General features: G+C 38.5%; 8 protein-coding genes across 11 annotated transcripts; 2 read left to right on the top strand and 6 right to left on the bottom strand.

Annotated features, from left to right (window-relative positions):
* Nucleotides 1-25: 25 nt before the first annotated feature.
* Nucleotides 26-2348, bottom strand: LOC103871902 (rac-like GTP-binding protein ARAC6). Its single transcript, XM_009150269.3, has 6 exons — nt 1576-2348; nt 1396-1483; nt 1126-1299; nt 523-587; nt 370-435; nt 26-276 (listed from the first exon to the last, which is right to left on the bottom strand). Exons 1-6 carry the CDS (start codon nt 1672-1674, stop codon nt 175-177), a joined length of 594 nt encoding a protein of 197 aa, XP_009148517.1. The 5' UTR covers nt 1675-2348; the 3' UTR covers nt 26-174.
* Nucleotides 2349-2377: 29 nt separating this feature from the next.
* On the top strand, nt 2378-4101 carry LOC103871729 (L-ascorbate peroxidase 5, peroxisomal). 2 transcript variants are annotated; one of them, XM_033284594.1, is made up of 8 exons: nt 2378-2727; nt 2809-2933; nt 3043-3053; nt 3137-3202; nt 3275-3403; nt 3477-3556; nt 3644-3746; nt 3832-4101. In XM_033284594.1, exons 1-8 carry the CDS (start codon nt 2618-2620, stop codon nt 4006-4008), a joined length of 801 nt encoding a protein of 266 aa, XP_033140485.1. In that variant the 5' UTR covers nt 2378-2617; the 3' UTR covers nt 4009-4101. The 2 variants fall into 2 exon arrangements, with proteins under 2 accessions (XP_033140485.1, XP_009148286.3); XM_009150038.3 differs by having other exon boundaries at nt 3004-3053.
* LOC103871813 lies at nt 4063-4884 on the bottom strand. The gene is made up of 2 exons (XM_009150153.3): nt 4726-4884; nt 4063-4516 (listed from the first exon to the last, which is right to left on the bottom strand). The coding sequence occupies exons 1-2, from the start codon at nt 4741-4743 to the stop codon at nt 4268-4270; spliced, it is 267 nt and encodes an 88-aa protein (XP_009148401.1). The 5' UTR covers nt 4744-4884; the 3' UTR covers nt 4063-4267.
* A 16-nt stretch (nt 4885-4900) lies between these two features.
* LOC103871480 (calmodulin-lysine N-methyltransferase) lies at nt 4901-6650 on the top strand. The gene is made up of 7 exons (XM_009149766.3): nt 4901-5058; nt 5142-5301; nt 5386-5465; nt 5660-5720; nt 5803-5918; nt 6001-6136; nt 6217-6650. Exons 1-7 carry the CDS (start codon nt 4986-4988, stop codon nt 6506-6508), a joined length of 918 nt encoding a protein of 305 aa, XP_009148014.1. The 5' UTR covers nt 4901-4985; the 3' UTR covers nt 6509-6650.
* Nucleotides 6651-6907: 257 nt separating this feature from the next.
* Nucleotides 6908-8974, bottom strand: LOC103871578 (thaumatin-like protein 1). The gene is made up of 2 exons (XM_009149875.3): nt 7989-8974; nt 6908-7405 (listed from the first exon to the last, which is right to left on the bottom strand). The coding sequence occupies exons 1-2, from the start codon at nt 8753-8755 to the stop codon at nt 7270-7272; spliced, it is 903 nt and encodes a 300-aa protein (XP_009148123.2). The 5' UTR covers nt 8756-8974; the 3' UTR covers nt 6908-7269.
* Nucleotides 8975-10457: 1483 nt separating this feature from the next.
* On the bottom strand, nt 10458-11763 carry LOC103871381 (cold shock domain-containing protein 3). The gene has a single exon (XM_009149656.3). The coding sequence runs from the start codon at nt 11644-11646 to the stop codon at nt 10792-10794; it is 855 nt and encodes a 284-aa protein (XP_009147904.1). The 5' UTR covers nt 11647-11763; the 3' UTR covers nt 10458-10791.
* A 2365-nt stretch (nt 11764-14128) lies between these two features.
* Nucleotides 14129-14917, bottom strand: LOC103871280 (chaperone protein dnaJ 11, chloroplastic). The gene has a single exon (XM_009149551.2). The coding sequence runs from the start codon at nt 14840-14842 to the stop codon at nt 14363-14365; it is 480 nt and encodes a 159-aa protein (XP_009147799.1). The 5' UTR covers nt 14843-14917; the 3' UTR covers nt 14129-14362.
* A 1691-nt stretch (nt 14918-16608) lies between these two features.
* On the bottom strand, nt 16609-19639 carry LOC103870940 (DNA-(apurinic or apyrimidinic site) lyase 2). 3 transcript variants are annotated; one of them, XM_009149174.3, is made up of 10 exons: nt 19281-19639; nt 19105-19216; nt 18802-19023; nt 18626-18711; nt 18444-18559; nt 18280-18360; nt 18005-18208; nt 17773-17924; nt 17093-17682; nt 16609-17015 (listed from the first exon to the last, which is right to left on the bottom strand). In XM_009149174.3, exons 1-10 carry the CDS (start codon nt 19386-19388, stop codon nt 16944-16946), a joined length of 1743 nt encoding a protein of 580 aa, XP_009147422.1. In that variant the 5' UTR covers nt 19389-19639; the 3' UTR covers nt 16609-16943. The 3 variants fall into 3 exon arrangements, with proteins under 3 accessions (XP_009147422.1, XP_009147489.1, XP_033140394.1); XM_009149241.3 differs by having other exon boundaries at nt 18444-18554; nt 19105-19385; XM_033284503.1 differs by lacking the exon at nt 18626-18711 and having other exon boundaries at nt 19105-19385.
* Between the last annotated feature and the right edge of the window lie 31 nt (nt 19640-19670).

Here is a 19670-nt window from a genome sequence, read left to right as displayed (position 1 = left end):
CTACCCCAATATTAGCTCTCTCCACTATCAATTGAAACATAAGTTGAATTAAACTCGATACAAATCGTTTTTTTTTAAGGAACTAAGAGACAGCATTCGCAATGAACACTGAAAAGAAGAAAACAAAAAAATGAAAACGCAAATACTTTCTTAACGACGCTGTCATCGAGCTTCTTACAAAATGGAGCAAGCCTTTTGAGCTTTGTTCTTCTTTTTCTTCTGCTTTGGAGGTTGAAGGACCACTCTGATAGCTGCATCAAAGACTCCCTTCACGTTCTGTAGTTTATATTCACATGGTTTTTCATCAGAAATATGGGAGCCAACATTGAAAAAAAAAATGGTTCATAAGATTTCTTTACTATAACTTACCTCTTGTGATTTTGAACTGCACTCGATGTAAGCAGGCGCTTCAATTAGCTTCTTGAGCTCCTCTCCCTTTAATGCAGAGCCAGGCAAATGGTTAACGGTTTTTTTTTTTGTAAAACTGGGAAAAATGCACAGAGGAAATGAAAGTATTCATACCTGAGCAGTGGTAATAGGGACGGCACCAGGATGGTCGACAAAAAACTGTTTGTCATCCCGAAGATCTGATGGAAAACAAGGTTAAATAATCAAAAAGGGCAAAGACCAAGTATCAAGTTGCAGATACCAAAGATTCAAATGCAGCAAATAAAAGGAGTCTATAGTCGAAACAGTATGGAAAATTATTATGAGCTACAACCGAGCCTTCACTGAAGCTCTTGCAAGTGCCTCTTCAGGAGATAGTACTTGCTATACATTATCCATTTGATTGGAAAATGATGTTTAAAGGCCTAAGCCTTTCTAAATGTAGGTAACTAAAAGGTTTGAAGAGGTTATAGCATATGGTTTCACAAGAAAAAAACATGTTGACCAATGATATGCTATGAAAACTAGCTTCTGTTTCACTTAAACGATCCATCTTGAACATTTGTACAAATTTGAACCAGAACCAAGAAAATGTGTAGTCACATACACGCATGCCATATAAATCAGAGCGACTTAAGAAGATAGGCATATACATGTAGGTGCCTATTGTCTCGGAAATGGAAATTAGAAATTAGAAATAGACAAAATGCATAAAAGCAAATGCAAGAGTAAGTTTACCAAGTTTGGTTCCAACAAGGACGATGGGGACACCAGGAGCATAGTGCTGCAGCTCTGGGATCCACTTCTTGGAGACATTCTCATAACTAGCCTTACTAATGAGAGAGAAGGCTAGAATGAAAACATCAGCGCCACGGTAACTCAAAGGTCTTAATCTGTTATAGTCCTCCTGCCCTGTAAAACAAATTATATTAATTGATATATAAATCAATAGCTGCTGCAACTACAAAAAGCTCGATGCTGAAATGGGTGGTCATCATTCATATTTACCTGCAGTATCCCACAAACCAAGATTGACCGTGGCTCCGTTAACAACCACATTGGCACTAAAGTTATCGAAAACAGTTGGGACATAGTCCTGTTCCATTGAAAATATGCTTTCAGTCAGAAAGGTTTTGAGTTTATTACATAACAGTTGAAAGGAAGAAGAAATGTAAGAGATTAATATACCGTGGGAAAGGTGTTGCTGGTGTAAGAAATGAGCAGACATGTTTTACCGACAGCTCCATCACCAACCGTGACGCACTTTATGAACCTTGACGCGCTCATTGCTCAAAGCCACACGTAATGATGATGACACAGTACAAAAAACGAAAGGGTAAACGTTTTCAAAATGCAACCTCAGATCTAACTAAGCCTGAGGAGGAACCACCTCACAACACGAATCCAATTCCTCCGAATCCTCTACCATTTACATTCAATTAACCACCATCTCCAGCATAAACAAAAGCCTAGACAATGTAAGTGAATATGAGGAAACGCTAAATGAAAAAATCAAAGGAGGATGAAGATGATGCTGTTTGTTTTGGTTTGTTAACAAAAACGTGAGGACGATGATTTGGATCGACAAAGAGAGAAAGAGAAAGTGATTTGCCGCAAATAATTGCCATTGAAGCGTTTGTTAAATGGAAGACTACTCTCTGCCATTAACCTTCCCCATCCTATTCTTTTGCCTCCTTTTTCTTCTCCTTCATACTGTAAATGTTTACGTAACATTTGCTTTGTCGGAAATTTTTAAAAGCACATTGTTCAGTTAGAACCGTTAGCTTAAGCCCATTGGTCCAATAGACCCAAGCCCAAACACTAGACTCGCATTTTTGATCGAACCTCAAAGAGTAAGACCAAACCATCTCTCTTACGGAACATAATGTTCATCATGTATCTTGCTTACTACTCAAATGCCTAATATGTATCGTGCTGTTATTTTTCTATCAATCTTTATAAACAAATAGACTCAAATACATAATATGTTTTTATGTTAACAAACATACGTAGATAGATATATTTTCATAAATGAAAGAACAGATGCGAAGATTAGCAAAAGGGTTCATCCCAAAACATACTTTGCTTTCTCCACCTGACAAGACATTCTTCTCCTATAGACTCTTTCTTCAATCTTATTATATATAACTGATCAATCTTGTTCCTCGTTCATAGTCAGTCTTTTAATTCTATTCTTCCTTGTTGATTTGCACTTTCAAAGTCTGACAAAATGGCAGTGAATGTGGATGCAGAGTACCTCAAAGAGATAGAGAAGACTCGTAGGGACCTCCGAGCTCTCATCTCTTCCCGAAACTGTGCTCCCATTATGCTCCGTCTCGCGTAACCCCTCTCTCTCTCTCTCTCCTAATCATTATTCTCCATTTGTCTTTATATTCAAATGTTTCCAAACAAAAAATATAGATGGCATGACGCGGGAACATATGATGCCAATAAGAAAAGTGGAGGTCCCAATGGTTCTATCAGGTTCAAGGACGAGCTTAACCGCCCCCATAACAAAGGTCTCGAGAAAGCAGTCGCCTTCTGCGGTCAGTTTCCATAGCCTTTTATCTTCATCTTTGGTTTGATTTAATGAACACTTTGGTTTATGGTTTCCAGAGGAAGTAAAAGCTAAGCATCCACGTGTCTCTTACGCAGACCTTTACCAGGTAAAAAACTCATCAAAAGCGCTTTTCATCCTTTTTATTGAGGGGATGTGTTTGAAGAGATTCTTTGTTTTTTGAACTCTCAGCTCGCAGGAGTTGTTGCAGTGGAAGTTACAGGTGGCCCTGCAATCCATTTTACTCCAGGCCGTAAGGTAATAACACTTACACTCTTATCCTCTAAAGGATATAGAATCATATTGTAATAGATCCATTTGATTTTCCAGGATGCTGAGGCAGCAGATGAAGGAGATCTTCCTGATCCGAATCAAGGTGCCTCACATCTAAGAACTCTCTTCTCTCGTATGGGTCTAACGGATAAAGACATTGTAGCTCTCTCTGGCGGCCACACTCTGGTACTAACTCTCCTCTAAAGTCACTAAAGATGCTACAATGAACCAACTTGATTTGCTGTTTTTTGTATTATAGGGGCGTGCGCATAAGGAGAGATCAGATTTCGAAGGTCCTTGGACGCGAGATCCTCTCAAGTTCGACAACTCTTATTTTATGTAAGCCAACAAAAACACCAAAATTAGAGCGAGAGAGAGAGTTCTGAAACTTACATTGTCTGTCTTTTAATGCCGTGATGTTATCAGAGAGCTTCTAAATGGGGAAACTCCAGAACTGCTGCAACTTAAAACCGACAAGGCTCTACTTGGTGACCCCAAGTTCGAACCTTATGTGAAGCTGTATGCAAAGGTTCAGTACAATTACACTGACGACTTTTTTTTAGTTTCATCAACATAGTAAAATGTATAATGATAATGCGTATGTCATATGTCAGGACGAGGATGTGTTCTTCAGAGATTACGCAATCTCACACAAGAAACTCTCAGAGCTAGGATGCAATCTACCAAGAAGAACTCTTCCAACAGTAACGCAGCAAGCAGTTGGAATCGCTGTTGCTGCAGCTGCTGTTATCTTTACCATATGCTATGAAGTAAGGAGACTAGGCAAATGATGAAGTTTCTACAGATGCTCAAAAGAGCTAAACAGAAAAAAGCTTTACCAATGCTAAATTGAATGAAATGCAATAAAATTGTTGTTTTAAACATATAGCCTCCTAATATCTAAGGAGATTTTATATGAACAGAATAAATATCATAACATTTATTAGTCAGAGTCACACAAATACATTAGAGCATGCATAAACATTATCATTGGGGGCAAAACCAAGAGTTGTTATCTAAGGTGGAGATTATTAAATGAAAAACTTAGTATCAAAGAGCTCTGAAACTATCAACTTTATCAAGCCTGGCGGTACCGGAGCTGGAGGATTCACCAAGTGGATCAGGAGAAGTTGCAGCTCTAGAAGGTTCTCTTCTTTTCAGAGAAGTTGGCAATCCCGAGATCTCCTTCATGAGATGCAGCCTCATGTCGGTAGGACGAGTCTGGTTACCGATGCAGGCCATAGCAAACTTGGAGTAACTAAACAATACATCAGCTGCTGCTTGTTTCTTCTCATCAACCTATAACAAGAAGACTTCATCATATCAATGTTTTCTCAATAGACGATTAACCAAAAGTAAAGAACTTTGCAATCTAACAACCCTAAAGCTCCGATTTTTATGTAAAGAGAGAGGATTAAATAGGCAAAGCGAGGAAACTCTTAGCTTTTAATAATCTGAAAATCGAAATCCCAAATCTGAATTTGAAAAAAATCAGATCAAAGACGCACCTCGTAATCATCTTTCATGGTGTAAGAAGAAGCGTGGATTGCTCTGTTTCGCGTTCCTGCTCTGTCGGGGATTAAAAAAAATTAAAAATTAAACATCACGCTGTTTTTCTCACCCTAAAACGACGGGTGAATAAAAACGGCAGAGCATGTGAAAACACTTCTGTTACACTTGAGGGAAACAGTTGTCGTCTTGTTTGCTGATTAGTTCTGTAATAAAAAAATTTGCCGGCGGAGGAGGGGAAGCGATAACGATTCTTCCTATGGATCCCACTTCTTCGTCTTCTTCATCTCTTAGATGGAGAATCCTTCGCAAAGCTCTGATCAATAGATCTGGTGAATGACTCTTCTTCTTCTTCTTCTCTCCTCATCCATCTCATAGCTAACGAACGGATCATCTCTCAAAAATTTTAACTCAGATTCTCAATCTCAAGCTGAGATCAAGCGGGTTTCAAGGAAAGCAACTCAAGGTTTTAACTTGATTCCCTGTCAGTTGGTGGCTTCTGCTTTGGAAGATTCTCGGGAAGCATGCGTTTGCTACACAATTCCCATTCCTCCTTCTCCCAAACTCTATCTTACGTTAGTACTTCCAATGAAACAATCTTACAGCTGGTTCTATAGATTTACCACTCTTAAAAAAGATTTTCTATGAAATTGTTGCAGACAAAGAGTGGATAATTGCAGTGATCTCAATGACTTTGAGATATCTAATCGACACAACATTGATAACACAGGACTTGTCTGTAAGTTCTTCATTCTTCTCTCTGGTTGTCTCTTTTGTGTTATTATGCTCACATTAGCATGAGTTGTGTAATTTTAATCTTAGTTTTGATTAGGTAGAAACTTATGTGAATAATATCTCTGCTCTGCTTTTTGGCATCATCATATCAAAACACATTGAGTGGCTTTGAGTTAAGTTACTGTCGTTCTTATATAGGTCAGTGGCCCTCAGAAGAAGTTCTAGCTTACTTTTGCATGTCTCAGCCAGATCGCTTCAGGTTTCTGACTTGAGTACTAAGATTGTGTTCTCATACCTTCTTATTCTTTTACAATTTTATTTGGATCATTGGGATGATGCAGAGGTAAAAGAGTCATTGAGCTTGGATCCGGGTACGGTTTAGCCGGTTTAGTTATTGCTGCTACAACTGAAGCATCAGAAGTGGTCATCTCAGATGGAAACCCCCAAGTAGTCAATTGTATCCTTCCTTCTTTTTGTGTGTGTATATTGTTTCCTTAAGAGTTGTCTTCTTGGATTCATTGATGTACTTAAACATCCAGATATTAAGCGTAACATAGAGTCCAACTCCATGGCGTTTAGCAACAACACAAGCGTAAAAGCCATGGAGTTTCACTGGAACCAGCATGAACTCTCAGAGTTGACCAACACGTTTGACATCATAGTTGCGAGCGATTGGTAGCTTCCCTCGCTTTTTCATTGCTATATCATAATTAATATATCTCTCACCTCTTGTCGCCCTTTTTTTTATTCACCAGTACCTTCTTCAAGGAGTTTCATAAGGACCTTGCAAGTATCATCAAGGTGCTGCTCAAAGCCAACGAACCCTCTGAAGCACTATTCTTCAGTCCTAAGAGAGGTGACTCTTTAGACAAGTTCCTCAAGGAGATTGAAGACATTGGTTTACACTACGTCTTAACTGAAAAATACGATGACCAAGTTTGGAAGCGCCATGAGACGCTTGTGAAAGGAGACGATGAATCTTGGCCTAGTTATGACAAGAGCCACTGTTACCCTTTACTTATTCAAATTACTAATTATCATAAATAGTCAAAGACTGTTTGTTTCATCTTTGGCTTTGTTTAACATTCTGTGTGTTTTCTTCAGGGGATGTGATATTTAAGTGGGGTGGATTTGAAAGTTGAAACCTTTTTGACTCTCTGCAAGATGCTCTCTTATCTTTCTTTTTTCAGTTATAGAGAGGTCCTCACCACAACAAGTATACACGAGTTAGGGAAAGCCGTTCATCTAAAGGGGAGATATGGAACGATATAAATAAGACAAAGCTAAAGATTCTTAGACCAAGTGTACTGCCATTGATGAACTAGATTAACCTTTTCTAAATTTCTAATTTTATCATTTTCTACACAATAGTTTGGAAAATGAGAAAAGAGATAAAGGGAAGGAAAACGCCGCCTCACTATGGAAATGTAAGTTGAATAGTATTTGTATATACACATCTTAATATATTATTGGCTAAAAACTGTGATTTTACCCGCCAAATTTGCATGATTATTCAACGTACATTTTCAGACGGCGTCTACTACTACAGAACACCGTAATCCGTAAAGACAACATCTTGTCTTAGAAAAAACGGAGAAAACTAATAAGAGATGAGAGTTCTAAAGAATAACTATTACTATAACTAATCAACCTAAAAACAGATCCATCCTTAGCAACTTTGGAATCCCCACACAAATCAAACTCTTTCTTCTGGTCGTCTTTTATTTGATGATCTTTTCTTTCTCTTAGATGAAAACCTCGAATGATGTTGTTATCAAAGCTCTTACGCATACGTTACAGTACAGCTATCACCAAACGCGTTGTAGTGCCCAAAACGCGACAGCTAAAACACCAACCGAAAACACGGTGGATAGAGTTGGCGACGCGGACGAGTAGCTTACGGCTTCAGGCTCAAGTACTCCTTCCTTCTTTGCACTCTTCACACTGAGACAAATTACAAAAAATACAAATATTATTAATTATTGTATGAACAAAAGAGCCGTGTCGGACCACACATGGGCACAGTTCACCGACGTTCGAATGAGAAAAAAAAAATCTATGCATACAACAGAGAACATTAGATATTTTATTTATTATCATTATTGCAACGGGTGAAAAATGAAAATGTCGTCTTGTCTCATCATTTCACAAATTGACAAAACAACACGGTGCATTATGACAAACACGTCTCATGATTTTTATACGGTGATTTGACCTCACCTTTCTTCAAATTAAACGTTACAAACAAAAAGTGACTCATTATTTATCGCCAACATTCAAAAAAGTATAGGAATATTTCATGTGATTAAAAAATCGAAACCGGAATTCTTCAAAAAGAATCTGAACCAAACTTTTTATTTTTTTTTCTTCAGTTGATTTGAACGATCATTGGAGCAAAAGCTTATAATTATAAAAAAAAAATACCAAATTGTTTGTAAAATATTCTTATTCGTGTTTCCACTTGAAAACAACCATAGCTTTTGTAGTAATTTTATTTACTTGCAGTAAATAATGAAATATATATTACCTTGGGTTAGGAGAAGGACAGAAAGTGATGAGGTAATCAGCTCCGGCGCAAGTAAACGTACTTGTTCCATCGTCGTAAGCATAACTATAAGCTCTCGGACACGCGTTTTTGAAAAACAACGAGTACTCGCTCGGCTTACACGTGTCCGGCGTTGCAAACGCGCCGCTACAGCAATACTCCGGCGTCCCAAACGCCTCACAAGCGCTTTTGCAAGCCACTCCATCTGCAGTCCCCGTCGTCGCCACTTTCAGCTGAGCAGGACAAGGGCCGTTGAGCTCCTTAACGCATCCAGTGATGGTGCAGTTCCCGGCGACGCCGCTCGCATCTCCGCCGCCTTGCGGTACGATCGCCATAGGGATGTTGTAACCGTCGACGAGGCTGACGTCGTAGAAATCGAGACCGCCGGCTCCGTTTAAGGTGAACTCAGCTAGCGTCGCTGGAGGTGCGGCGCCGGAGCCGGAGCACTCGACGGCGGAGGAGCCGCAGTCTCCGGTGACGCAGGTGAATTTTCCGGTGGTTGCGTCTTGTGTGCAGAGAGTACGGCCCCAGATACGGCCGGACCAAGCGGCGGGGATTGGTATGACGCGTGTTTCTGTAGGGTTTAGAGAGAATCCGGTGGTGGGTAAAGGAGCGGTTCCTGCTCCGGAGAGAAGGCCAGGCCACACGGTGTAGCTGCACTGGTTAACGACGGTGAAGGTGGTGGAGGAAACGCCATAGACTAGAACAAGAAGTAGAAAAAGAAAGAGAGGATTTTGAGATTGACCCATTAGAGCAGAGAGTCACCAGAATCTAAATATATCAACTTTTGTTTGTTTGTGTGTCGCCGCCGAAGATGACACTTCCCGGTGACTCTGTGTTCTGCTCTGGTGAGAGATGTTTGAAGAGTGTAAATGTGTAGGCTTGGTGTATATATATTTCGGGAAATAGAATTTATAACCTATAGTGAGAAAGAGAATGGAGAGATATTAATCTTTTAAAGGGCTTAAGATATTTTTTAGAAAGGTCGGCCTTTCACGTGACTCCATGCCCCCTTTGTCTATGTTAGTCGGCCAATGTGCCGTACATGTTCACGTTATTAGTAATATTTTATACGTAAAATATGCAAGAAACAATTCTACTTTAAATCACAGGAAACATTTTTTATATTGTTTGTAATTTTTTTTATATGGGTCGTGCAATATATGCCAATATGGGTTGCATATGGCTGTGATCAGTCTTATTGATGTCGGTGATCTACGCAGAGCTTTGTCCCTTTTGATTATTAATATAAAAGTTTGGTTTGTGATAGAGCATAGCATACCCATAACTTTGTTTGTTCGGTAGGTTACCCATCAGTAGACTAATCACCTTACATGTACATGAGCAGACATCGTTTGTATGACGCTGGTGAACAATTTACGAAAATGTTTATAAGATATATAGCTATTTTCACAAAAGAATTCAATAGTATCTTTTTTTTTTCATCTATATTTTATCCATTCAATAGTATCTAAATATGTATTGAACAAAAGAGGCGGTGAACAGAAAATGATAGAAAGAGGAGACGTAGTTGTGACGATTAGATTCTTCTGCCCTCTTCTCTCTTCCAAGGGACACGGTCTTACGAGTATCTATCTACTAGCCACTCAAATTGTGCTGTGTCACTGTTAATTAATAACTATGATTATTACAAGATGACAAAAAAATGATGTTTGATATTTCGTGTCTTTCTCAATTTTAGTATTCAAACTTGGAATATAGGATAAAAGGTTCAGGAGAGGAATACAATTACTATTTATTTTTGAGTTATTATGGGAAAAAGACATAATGGCTAACATTAGATAAGACTTTTGCAAGATTGTTTTTAAAAAGAAAAGAGAAGGTGTTGGGTCAACGACATTCGAAGCTTTAGTTGTTTGATGTGGAGATATCAAATTGGTTGGTTCATGCTTCTTTCATTGTTACAACTTATTCGTGCTTATGTAGGTAATATGTTTAACAATTATATTACAACTTGGGCTAGATGTCATGTATTTGTCTTACAATACAAATTCATTCAACTCGATTTTCTTCTCTATAGTCGAAGCACAAATAGCCGACTGGTTATGGCCTCGATTGTTGTTTGCGTTTGTACTTACGTTTACGTTTTGTATGATATGTGCTTCAGATGAAGCTAGAACATGTATCATCCTAAACAAAACTTGTGTTGATTCCAAAGAGTCATGTACTAGATAAATGTTGCATAAGTCTACAAGGATTTCATGTCAAGTGGGATGGTTCTCGTTTTGTGAAACATGAGAATCATCAAATTTTGATCCAGAACTCTATAAACATGGCACTGATAAACGCGATGTGAATCTTCCAACGATTTTGGTTTATTTGATCCAATCTTCCAACGATTTTAACACAATTAGCCATGGCTGATGTTTAGATTTTTATATATGAGTGTACTATAAGCTAAACAATGATAATAAGATTGTGTGGGACATGAAAAGGCAACCAAACCAAACTCGGGTTTCACTTTCAGTTCATCCCGTACAAAAGAAAGCAATAAACTGAAACAAAAAGAACAAAACACTTAAACTCAAAAGTGACATAAGCAAAATCAACCGAAGTCATATAGCGCATCAAAAAAAAAACAACAGAAACCAAATCTAGCTAAAGATTGTATAATAATAATAATACCAAAAACTCAAAAAACACACAAAAAGGACCAGGCGAAATCATCATTCCCATCAGCAAAAGATAATAAAACGAAAAACGAAGAGTAATTAATTACTCAAATTCATCTTCCATCTTATTGTTTTGTTGAATAGGGAAGCAATCAAGCAACAGAACACTCCCTTGCAAAGTGACCTCCTTCACCACACTTGTAGCACTTGCCACCACCTCCACCACCAGAGCTTCTCCCTCCTCCACCACCACTTCCTCTCTTCTCACAATCACGAGCCATATGACCAGCACCACCACATTCATAACAACCACCAGAGCTTCTCCCTCCTCCACCTCTCTTGTCACAATCCCTAGCCAAGTGACCAGCACCACCACACTCGTAACAACCACTACCACCAGACTGTCTCTTACTCGGACATTCCCTAGCCATGTGACCAGATCCACCACACGTATAGCAAGCTCCACCTCCTCCACCACCACCGCTCACACGCTCACCACCAGACTTCTTAACACAATCCCTAGCCAAGTGACCAGTATCACCACACTCGTAACAACCACCACCACCACGTCCTCCTCCACGTTCACCGCTAGGTTTCTGAACACAATCCCTAGCCAAGTGACCAGTATCACCACACGTGTAACACGCTCCTCTCTCCCCGCCGTCGCGGCAATCCTTCGCGAGATGCCCCGCCTCGCCGCAGTTGTAACAACCTCCGCCGCGACCGCTTCTCCCACGGGAGCTAGCCTCCTTCTTTTTCAAAGGAGCGCCGCCGGGGGCGGTGACCTCGACGGCCTTAGTCTTCCCGTCGGTTCCCAGAGCGATCTCGAACTCGACGAGATCGTCGATGGCGAGGCTCCGGTAGCCTTCGGAGACGATGGAGGATTGGTGGACGAAAAGCTCCTCGGTGGTGCCATCGTCGGGGGTGATGAAACCGAATCCCTTGGAGTCGTTGAACCAATTTACCTTTCCGGTGAATCTCGCCGCCGATTGATTCTCTAGCGCCATCGGACTGAGTTGATTTAGGGTTTGTGGGATGATGATAGATTCGTCGGCGTGTTTCGTTAATATATAGAGAGGTGAGAGACTGTTTTAAAGAGCCGACAAAAAAAAAAAAGTTAATTAGAGAGGAAACCCTAATTACTCTATCGGCGTTGGTTATCGGGTGTGCACGCGTCCACCTTTGCTCTTAATCGTCCACCTTTCGGGCCTGTAGTTGGATTATTTACAGGGCCCAAGAGTTTTGCTTAGATGGGCCTAAATGGGTTTAGAATGGGACAAATATATCAACTATATGTGTGTGTGTTTGTTAAAGTCTTTAATGATGTGACTAAATAGGTTGTATTTGGGCCCCTAAAGAGAGATGCATTTATTAGGTTGGCATAGTTGGGTTTTTTCTACAAGTTGTGTGTGTGGCTTCATCGAAGGTTATAACTTTTTTTTTTTAATTGTCATCAATGGATTTCCACTCAACATATAAATTTTAGTAGGAGTAACTACACAAACAGCGCCTACAAACCTAGCCAAGGATGGAAAAACAAAAAAAAATCAGCCAATCCCTTACAGAACCGATCAAGACCGAACTAGAACTAAACAAAAATAAGGCCAAACCGATAGAGATACACAAAACAACAAAAGCTAAACAGAGGCCAGGAGTTTCTCATTTTCAAAGAATGTTTGAGCAACCCCAATGGGGGCTTTTCAACATGAGGTTCTAAAGTTATATATATTTATATTTAATTGTGAGTATCTAAAAACTATAGAAAATTCAACCGAAAGTATCTTCATATTTTTAGAATCTTGTGTCGAAAAACTCCTATTGGAATTGCTCTTATAACTTAAAACCATCAATATTCACAAGTTGTTCCAAAAATATATATATTCACAAGTTCGGTATTTATATTCTTGAGTTCTTTAAAGGTTGAACTACATAGAAATTCAATAAAATTACATATAAGGTTGATTGACAGTAATTTTATTCCCCTACTTTTTATCCTATTATTGTTCTAGACTTCTAGTTATTGTCAAGAAAAAAAAACTTCCTCAATTTATCATTCTTCATTAATGTATCATTCTTCATTAATTTGATTTGGTTTTTATGAAATAATGTATTCATCACTTCATTTTAGCCTGTATAACAGATATTACAAGTTTACAACACACGTGGTTATGTTATCTATAATTCTGTATATACACATGCTAGCAAATAAAGAGGAAAAACGAACATTTGATATATGTCCCAAAAGGAGACAAAGTGAGACCTAACTTGATAATTATTATATTTTCTTATTTTATAGAACTGAGAGTGTTCTGCGGGGTTTTGCCTCGTTTGATTTATGTTTATTCATAGAAACTAAATATAGATAAATAAAAACAACTTTCTATTCAAAACGAAGACATCGTGGTAACAATGAATATGAACATATAATACACTGGAGCATGTCTTTCAGTTAAACGTCGAAAACATTTTTACATAAAAGACGCTGAATCAAATTCTATTAACAGTAACACAAACTAATGACACGCTATCGTTTCGCTTCTAGAAGGATTATATATCATACTATTTAAGTCCCGACAAATTATAGGATAAAATACGATCTAACCACTTAGCAACGTGAGTTACTTTTCCAGTTTCCACAATCTTGCGGGCCGTACTTACGTCGCCTCTAGGCCCCAATAAACCTAATGATGATGTGGATGTTATTATGGTTATTACTTATTTATCAACAAAGTCATGCAAAATAATTTTGAGTCAACTCATCGGCTTATGTCCCAATACACTTCCAGGTTACATACATGGGTTCGAACTTATTATTCTTCCTGTAATAGTAATTCAAGAGATTACAGTTTGAGTATATCAGTAGAATGATGTTAATCGCACCAATCAAAATGGTACTACCGTGTAGGCAAAACTAGCTTATATCTCATCCAACCCAATTTTGATTTCAGTTTTTTAATATGTCGGTCGGTGATCACACGGCTTTGAACACGCATACAGATAACATCCTGGTACTATAGTAATGTATTCGACTATAGTAACAGCACTCGTATATATATTGTTTTGATAAAATCAGTTAGAAGTACACATTCATTAACTCAGAATCTCTCAGCTTAGTACCTGAAAGAACTATAAAGTGATTGCTATGTTTTGCTCCACATTGGAAAAAAAATCTTATTCCATTGCCCATGTTCACCTGTTCTAGAAGACTAGAACATCAGTCGGTTTGTGGGCCAGCTAATAATCACCAATTGATTTATCCTAACAATTTTTGTTTTTATGTTATTTGGACGCGTTCACCAGTTATCGAGATTCCTAATTACGATATCCAGAGAACTGGGACAAAGCCAAAATGATAGTGATGAACCTTCAAAATAGATTGTTTGAAATTTTCCTCAAAGAATATTCACATTATTAGAATTGTTTTATGGGATACTTTTGACATTTTGCATCCAAAATAGGTATATTCGAACTATATGTTAAACAAGATAATCAAAAGAACTGAAAGTAAATATCAATATTATAGATCACACGTAACACGAACCAAACGGCGTCGCATAGCATATGTTAGCACACTAATCCTCGTTCGTATTAGCTAAAATGACTACTATTAATTACAACGTCAAGCTCCACATTAATCGTTTCCTATTTACACGACCGATTCGTCTTTTTTTTTCCCTCTTAAATCGAATTAACGCGAGCCAACTCGGTCACCGAGTCAACTCACTACCAGCACTGATCGGTTTCCCAGTTCCGGCCGACGTAACTGCCCATCCCGGAGTTACCGACGGTCAAGGGACGGCTCCGGCGAAGCATCCTCCGATCGTAGACAGATCGTTTCTCAGGATCAGAAAGCGTACAGTACGCCGCGTGGATCTTCATGAACTCATCAGCCGACGTCGTCCGATCGGTTCCCGCCACGTCTGGATGGCAGATCCTGGCCAGTCTCCGGTACGCCGATTTGATGTCCTGGCTCGTCGCGCCGCGAGGAACCTCCAGAATCTCGTATAGCGAAGCTGTCGCCGTCGTCGATCGAAGCGGGATCTTGTGTAACCGCGGGGTGTCCTCCGTGCAGGTGTAGGAGCAAGAGGCGGAGACGAGAGTAGGCGAGATCCGAGCCGTGCGAGAGGGAGGAGATACGGGGGAGAGAGGCGGAGAAGAGGAGAGGAAGGGATGAGCGAAGGAAGTTGGAGAAGAAGAAAGCATCTTTGCTGTTAAAACGATGTCGTTTGCGAAGTTTTGATTGATGTTCTCTGCGTTGGTTTGAGAGAGGGAAAGAAATGGAGAGATTTATTTATAGGGGAAGGTGCGATTAGTCATTAATTGCGTGATTAGTACTCAATTAGTTTTAAATTACATACTACAATGAGGTTAGAAGACCTTAAAAGACTTTAAAAGTTGGATTAAAAGACGGGTCCGGTTAAGCAGACTAAAATCGGGTCGGGTCCTGTGGAGCTGAGTCAGATGGAGGACCTTATCCAGTTTGAATTATTGCGGTAGAGATAAGAATGCACGTAAGATTTTATTCAGTGGCCAAATTGTGCTGTGGCTGAAAATATTTTTTTTTTGTAAACCAAAAAAATCTACGAACCAATTGTCTAAGCTGTGGTTTTATTTAAATACGGAAACGCAAAATTGGATTCTTCTTATAGAGGGGATATTTATTTTATTATGTTTTGTTATGGAGACTTTATTTCAACCATTCATTGTTTGTTGGATAATGAGAAGACAGAAATAGATTTTTAGATGAGTATATGAAAAGTCTCTAGTCTCTACTACAACGTATTTAAGGATTGCCTCAGACCACACAAACATCTATTTAAATATATATGTGAATTTTTCTTTTATTTTCCTTATTCTAGATGAAAATTTATAATATATAATTTGTGGTGGATTTTTTTTCCTCTCACAGAAATTAAATGATATCAACACACCGTTTATTTACTAGATTACGATCAGATAATAATATACATATATATATATATATATATATATATATATATTATTTTGGTTTACAAAAAAAATATACATTTTTCAAATAATGAAGTCAACTGGATTACTCTTTTCAAAAATATTGTGTATTTTTTGAGGAAGTAATTTAAAAGAACCGGAATCACGGGATGTTGATTATTAACCACATTTGAATAAGTGTGCCTCATTGAATTTTGACTTTTATAAAGCTTTTTAAATTTGTATGTATTTTTTATCAATGCAACTAGCCGATGTGCATGGTAACTTTTTTGAATGAACAAACCTTTTTCACGTGGAAGTTTTACTGAAGATTATCCAAAACAAGTGTTTTCAGATTGACAATTTCAAAGATAAATCTCACACGGTTTAAGCTCTTGTCAAAACCATTACAATTTAGTTCCACTGATCTCTCTTACTCATTGTGCAAGTCGATCATCACGTAGAGACTAATATACCATACTTCGGTTCTAGAAGATTGTGACTGAGTAAGCTTTTTAAAGCAAACTAGTGTAGTCGTGGATAGTCTCTACTTCTTCTCCAACCACGTGTTTGCTAATCTTTGATACGCCAAAAAAAAAAAAAAAAAAACTGCTACCAGAATCCAATTGGCGTGGTTAGTACCAGTCGATTCAATAGTTTTTAGATAAAACTTATCTAAACCTTGTGGATCATACTTATCTAATCTTCTTTTGTTCACTTTTAACCTTAAGTGTGAATGATAATGACAAATACGTTCAAAAAGGAATGTTTTGTTACATTAAGAAAAGAAACAGATTGTTCCGATTTAGAATTTATCAATAAGTAAAAAAGGGTTATTCAAGACTTTTGACGTCTTCAAAAGGCAAGCAACATACATTTTTACTTGTATAATCAAAAATCGAATAAAACAATAGCAAGTGATGCACCACAAATTCGTGGGTGACACATTCCCTTACATAAGCATTTCTGTGCTTTCTCATCATCGTCCATTTAATAAAATATCATTCCACAACTCATACGTATACGTATCCATCATGTGAATTAACATTAATACCTTATAATCAATATTTCTGCCAAACTTAAGTCTATCAAGTACCATATAGATATTTAGCTGCGTTACGAAGCTAAATATCTAAATCACATTAAAAGAGGGATACATTGATAGAGACAGGAACGTTGAAAGACGCCAAATCGAGAGCAACTCTCTACAAATTGGTCAAGACTCAAGAGACAGATAACATTAACTACTATATACCGACATTGTTGAGGTTCTACAGTGTACCTGAGCTCACTAGATTAAATCCCTCGTTCCTGAATACTAAATTAGTTTACTTAACCATTGACATGAATCATCATACTACTTGTCTCGGAATTTGGATGAAGCCCATTTGAAATAACCACAGTTTGCTTCTGGATTAGAGGAAGGCCCCTGCAAAAACATGTATAGAGATTAGAGTATTGTTTTCACTTTTAGAAAGTAACTTAGTTCTGTTTTTGTTTTTAAACCTCAGCTCGAGAGCAGACGTAGAATCTGCGTCCAAATGTGGGACCTGGTTTCTTTACAACCCGAGCTACACAAGCTTCTTTGTGTCCTTTGCATAGAGGTATGCTGTTTTGCATCATGTTCTGTATTCTTTGCCACTCCATTAATGCTGCATCGTTTTTCTGCTTAGCAGGAGACCCGCTTTGATCTTGTTCCTGTGATGAAGTAGTAGTCGGTTCATCGTCTACTTTGCTGGAAACAGTCGGTTCTGCGATGCTCTCTACTTGGGAGGAGCTCTGACTTGAGGAAACATATGAAGCAGATTTGGAAGTGAAAAAGGACTTTAGAGAAAGCTGCTGAGAAGATTGGATCCTCCTCACTTTCTTCTTGTTTCCATCTCTAGAGCCTCCAGATGTTGTGATTAATCTCCCAGTGGATTCTTTCTCTAAAGAACAAGATTCCTCAGGTGAAGGAACCGTCAAACTACAGTTTCTGAGTGGTCCTGTTGAGATCTCTCCACAACTTGGTATAGCGTTACTTTGACTAGATGATGAACATGATACTTCAATGGCTCTGGCTTGCTCATTGGCTTGCCTTTTCATTAACACTGACGCTGGTCCAATTTTTAAAAGCGTGAAATAAGTTGATAACTCTCTCATCAAATCCATCACAGAGGAATGAATAAACAATAGTTTTCTCGTACCAAGAGTTTGCTGGAAACCAAAAATCATGGGAAGGTATCTTGAAGCTAAAGGAGGTGTGCTGTGTTTTGGGATGTCAGGCAAATCATCAAAACTTGTGAAGACAGGTACATGGTCTGATCCCTTTAGTTTTATACCCAATCCACCTTTCCACCTGTAGAGTTTGTTCACAGACTAATTTGAGAATTAAACTAAGAGTGAGATCATGAGTAAACTACTTTATATAGACTTTACCTTGTTGGCATGTTTTCATTCTTAAACCGCTTATACTCTGTTAATATGTCACATTCCTTGACATGGCAAGCTAAAAAACTATGGCCTTGTTGATAATCTCCTTCATGCAAGCATGGTCCAGCAACTAATATATGATCGATTCTGGAACCGTAGTTAAATTGTTCTGCTCCACTACTTGATGACCAACACGTGAATGCATCTTTCCTGTAAGAAATACAGAAAGAAGCTGAATATAGATGGCTCCATAAACAAACATAGAATATGTTATCACACACCTTCCAGGATGTTTAGATCTGAAAACGTCAGAGAATAAGCCACCACGTTCAACTAACAGAGATCTAAACCATTTTCTGAACCTGCATTTTTTAATTGCCATGAGAATGAAAAGATATGTTAAGTCTTGAGTAAAGCCAGATGATGAGTATAAGCATTTACATACTCGTTTTTCTCGAAGTCAGGGCCAGCTTCACAACGATCCATAGCAAAAGGAGCGATGTTGAGATCCCCAACAACAAATACTCTTCTTCCCTGACGCAGAAGACACTCCCACCTTCTCTACAATAAAAAAACAAAGTTAGAGGTACCTCACTGCTAAATTCAAGAAACCGATAAGACTTTTACCTCTAAAACATCATAGAACCGATGCTTAAACTCAACCCTCTCAGCATCATCAGCTACAGCTCGCGGTCCATAAACATTAAAAACAACTAAACAAAACACACACACACACAATTAACAAAAATAAACCTTCCGACTTCCACCTAAAAGAAACTAAACATCAAGTTAAGAGTAAATACCAAAATGTCCATGATCAGTTATAACACAACGCCCCTCTTGATCAACCCTAAGAAGCTCATCTTTCTCACACTCCTCAAGACCTTCAGCTACAACAGAACTATCACTCCTCCCACCTCGTAAGCCACTGTTAACAAGACCAGTGAAGCCTTCTTCAGCAGCAACAGGCAAAGCAACTTCACAGCTTAAAGACGCTGACTTTACCCTGCAGAACGTTGCTACACCTGCCAAAATTTCACTCAACAAACATTAAAAAAAAAAACTCCAATTTAAAAAATAAAATGATTCTCTGATGTGATGCGTACCGGAGTAGCCAGTACGACCTTTCTCGCACGTGCGAGTGCACGAGAAGAACGATTCGTAACCATCGGCTATCGTCAAATCTGATGTTAGTTCTTGCCTCCTCAGCTTCGTTTCCTAGATTCAAAACTCGAAATTGTAACAAAGAGGATTGAGAAACTTTCAGAATCGAATGTAAAACCTGGAAGCAGATGATGTCTGCGTCGAAGGAATCGAGGAGTTTGAGGAGAGAATCGAACTGGGAAACTCGTTGCCTAAGGCCATTCACGTTGTAAGTCACTATCTTCATCCTCTTCTCTTCGTCTACAATCGAAGCGACAACAAAAATTGTATATTGTGAGGTTGGACGGTTGAGATCTGAGAAAACAAAAGTGTTTAAATCTACGGTTGATAGGATATACACGTGGATTATTTAACTGGAACTGGATGTAGAGGATTGTATCTTTTTTTTTGAAATGGTGGCGCGTGGGAGGAGCATAAGTTAGTTATTGATTTGCCGCGTCGGCGTCCACCACAACCATTATCAAACGGATTTTATTATTACTATATACTCATGATTCATGAAGAAGAT

Source organism: Brassica rapa, chromosome A01, assembly GCF_000309985.2.
Source record: "Brassica rapa cultivar Chiifu-401-42 chromosome A01, CAAS_Brap_v3.01, whole genome shotgun sequence".
NCBI lineage: Eukaryota > Viridiplantae > Streptophyta > Magnoliopsida > Brassicales > Brassicaceae > Brassica > Brassica rapa.
This window is presented reverse-complemented; position numbering and strand designations above follow the sequence as displayed.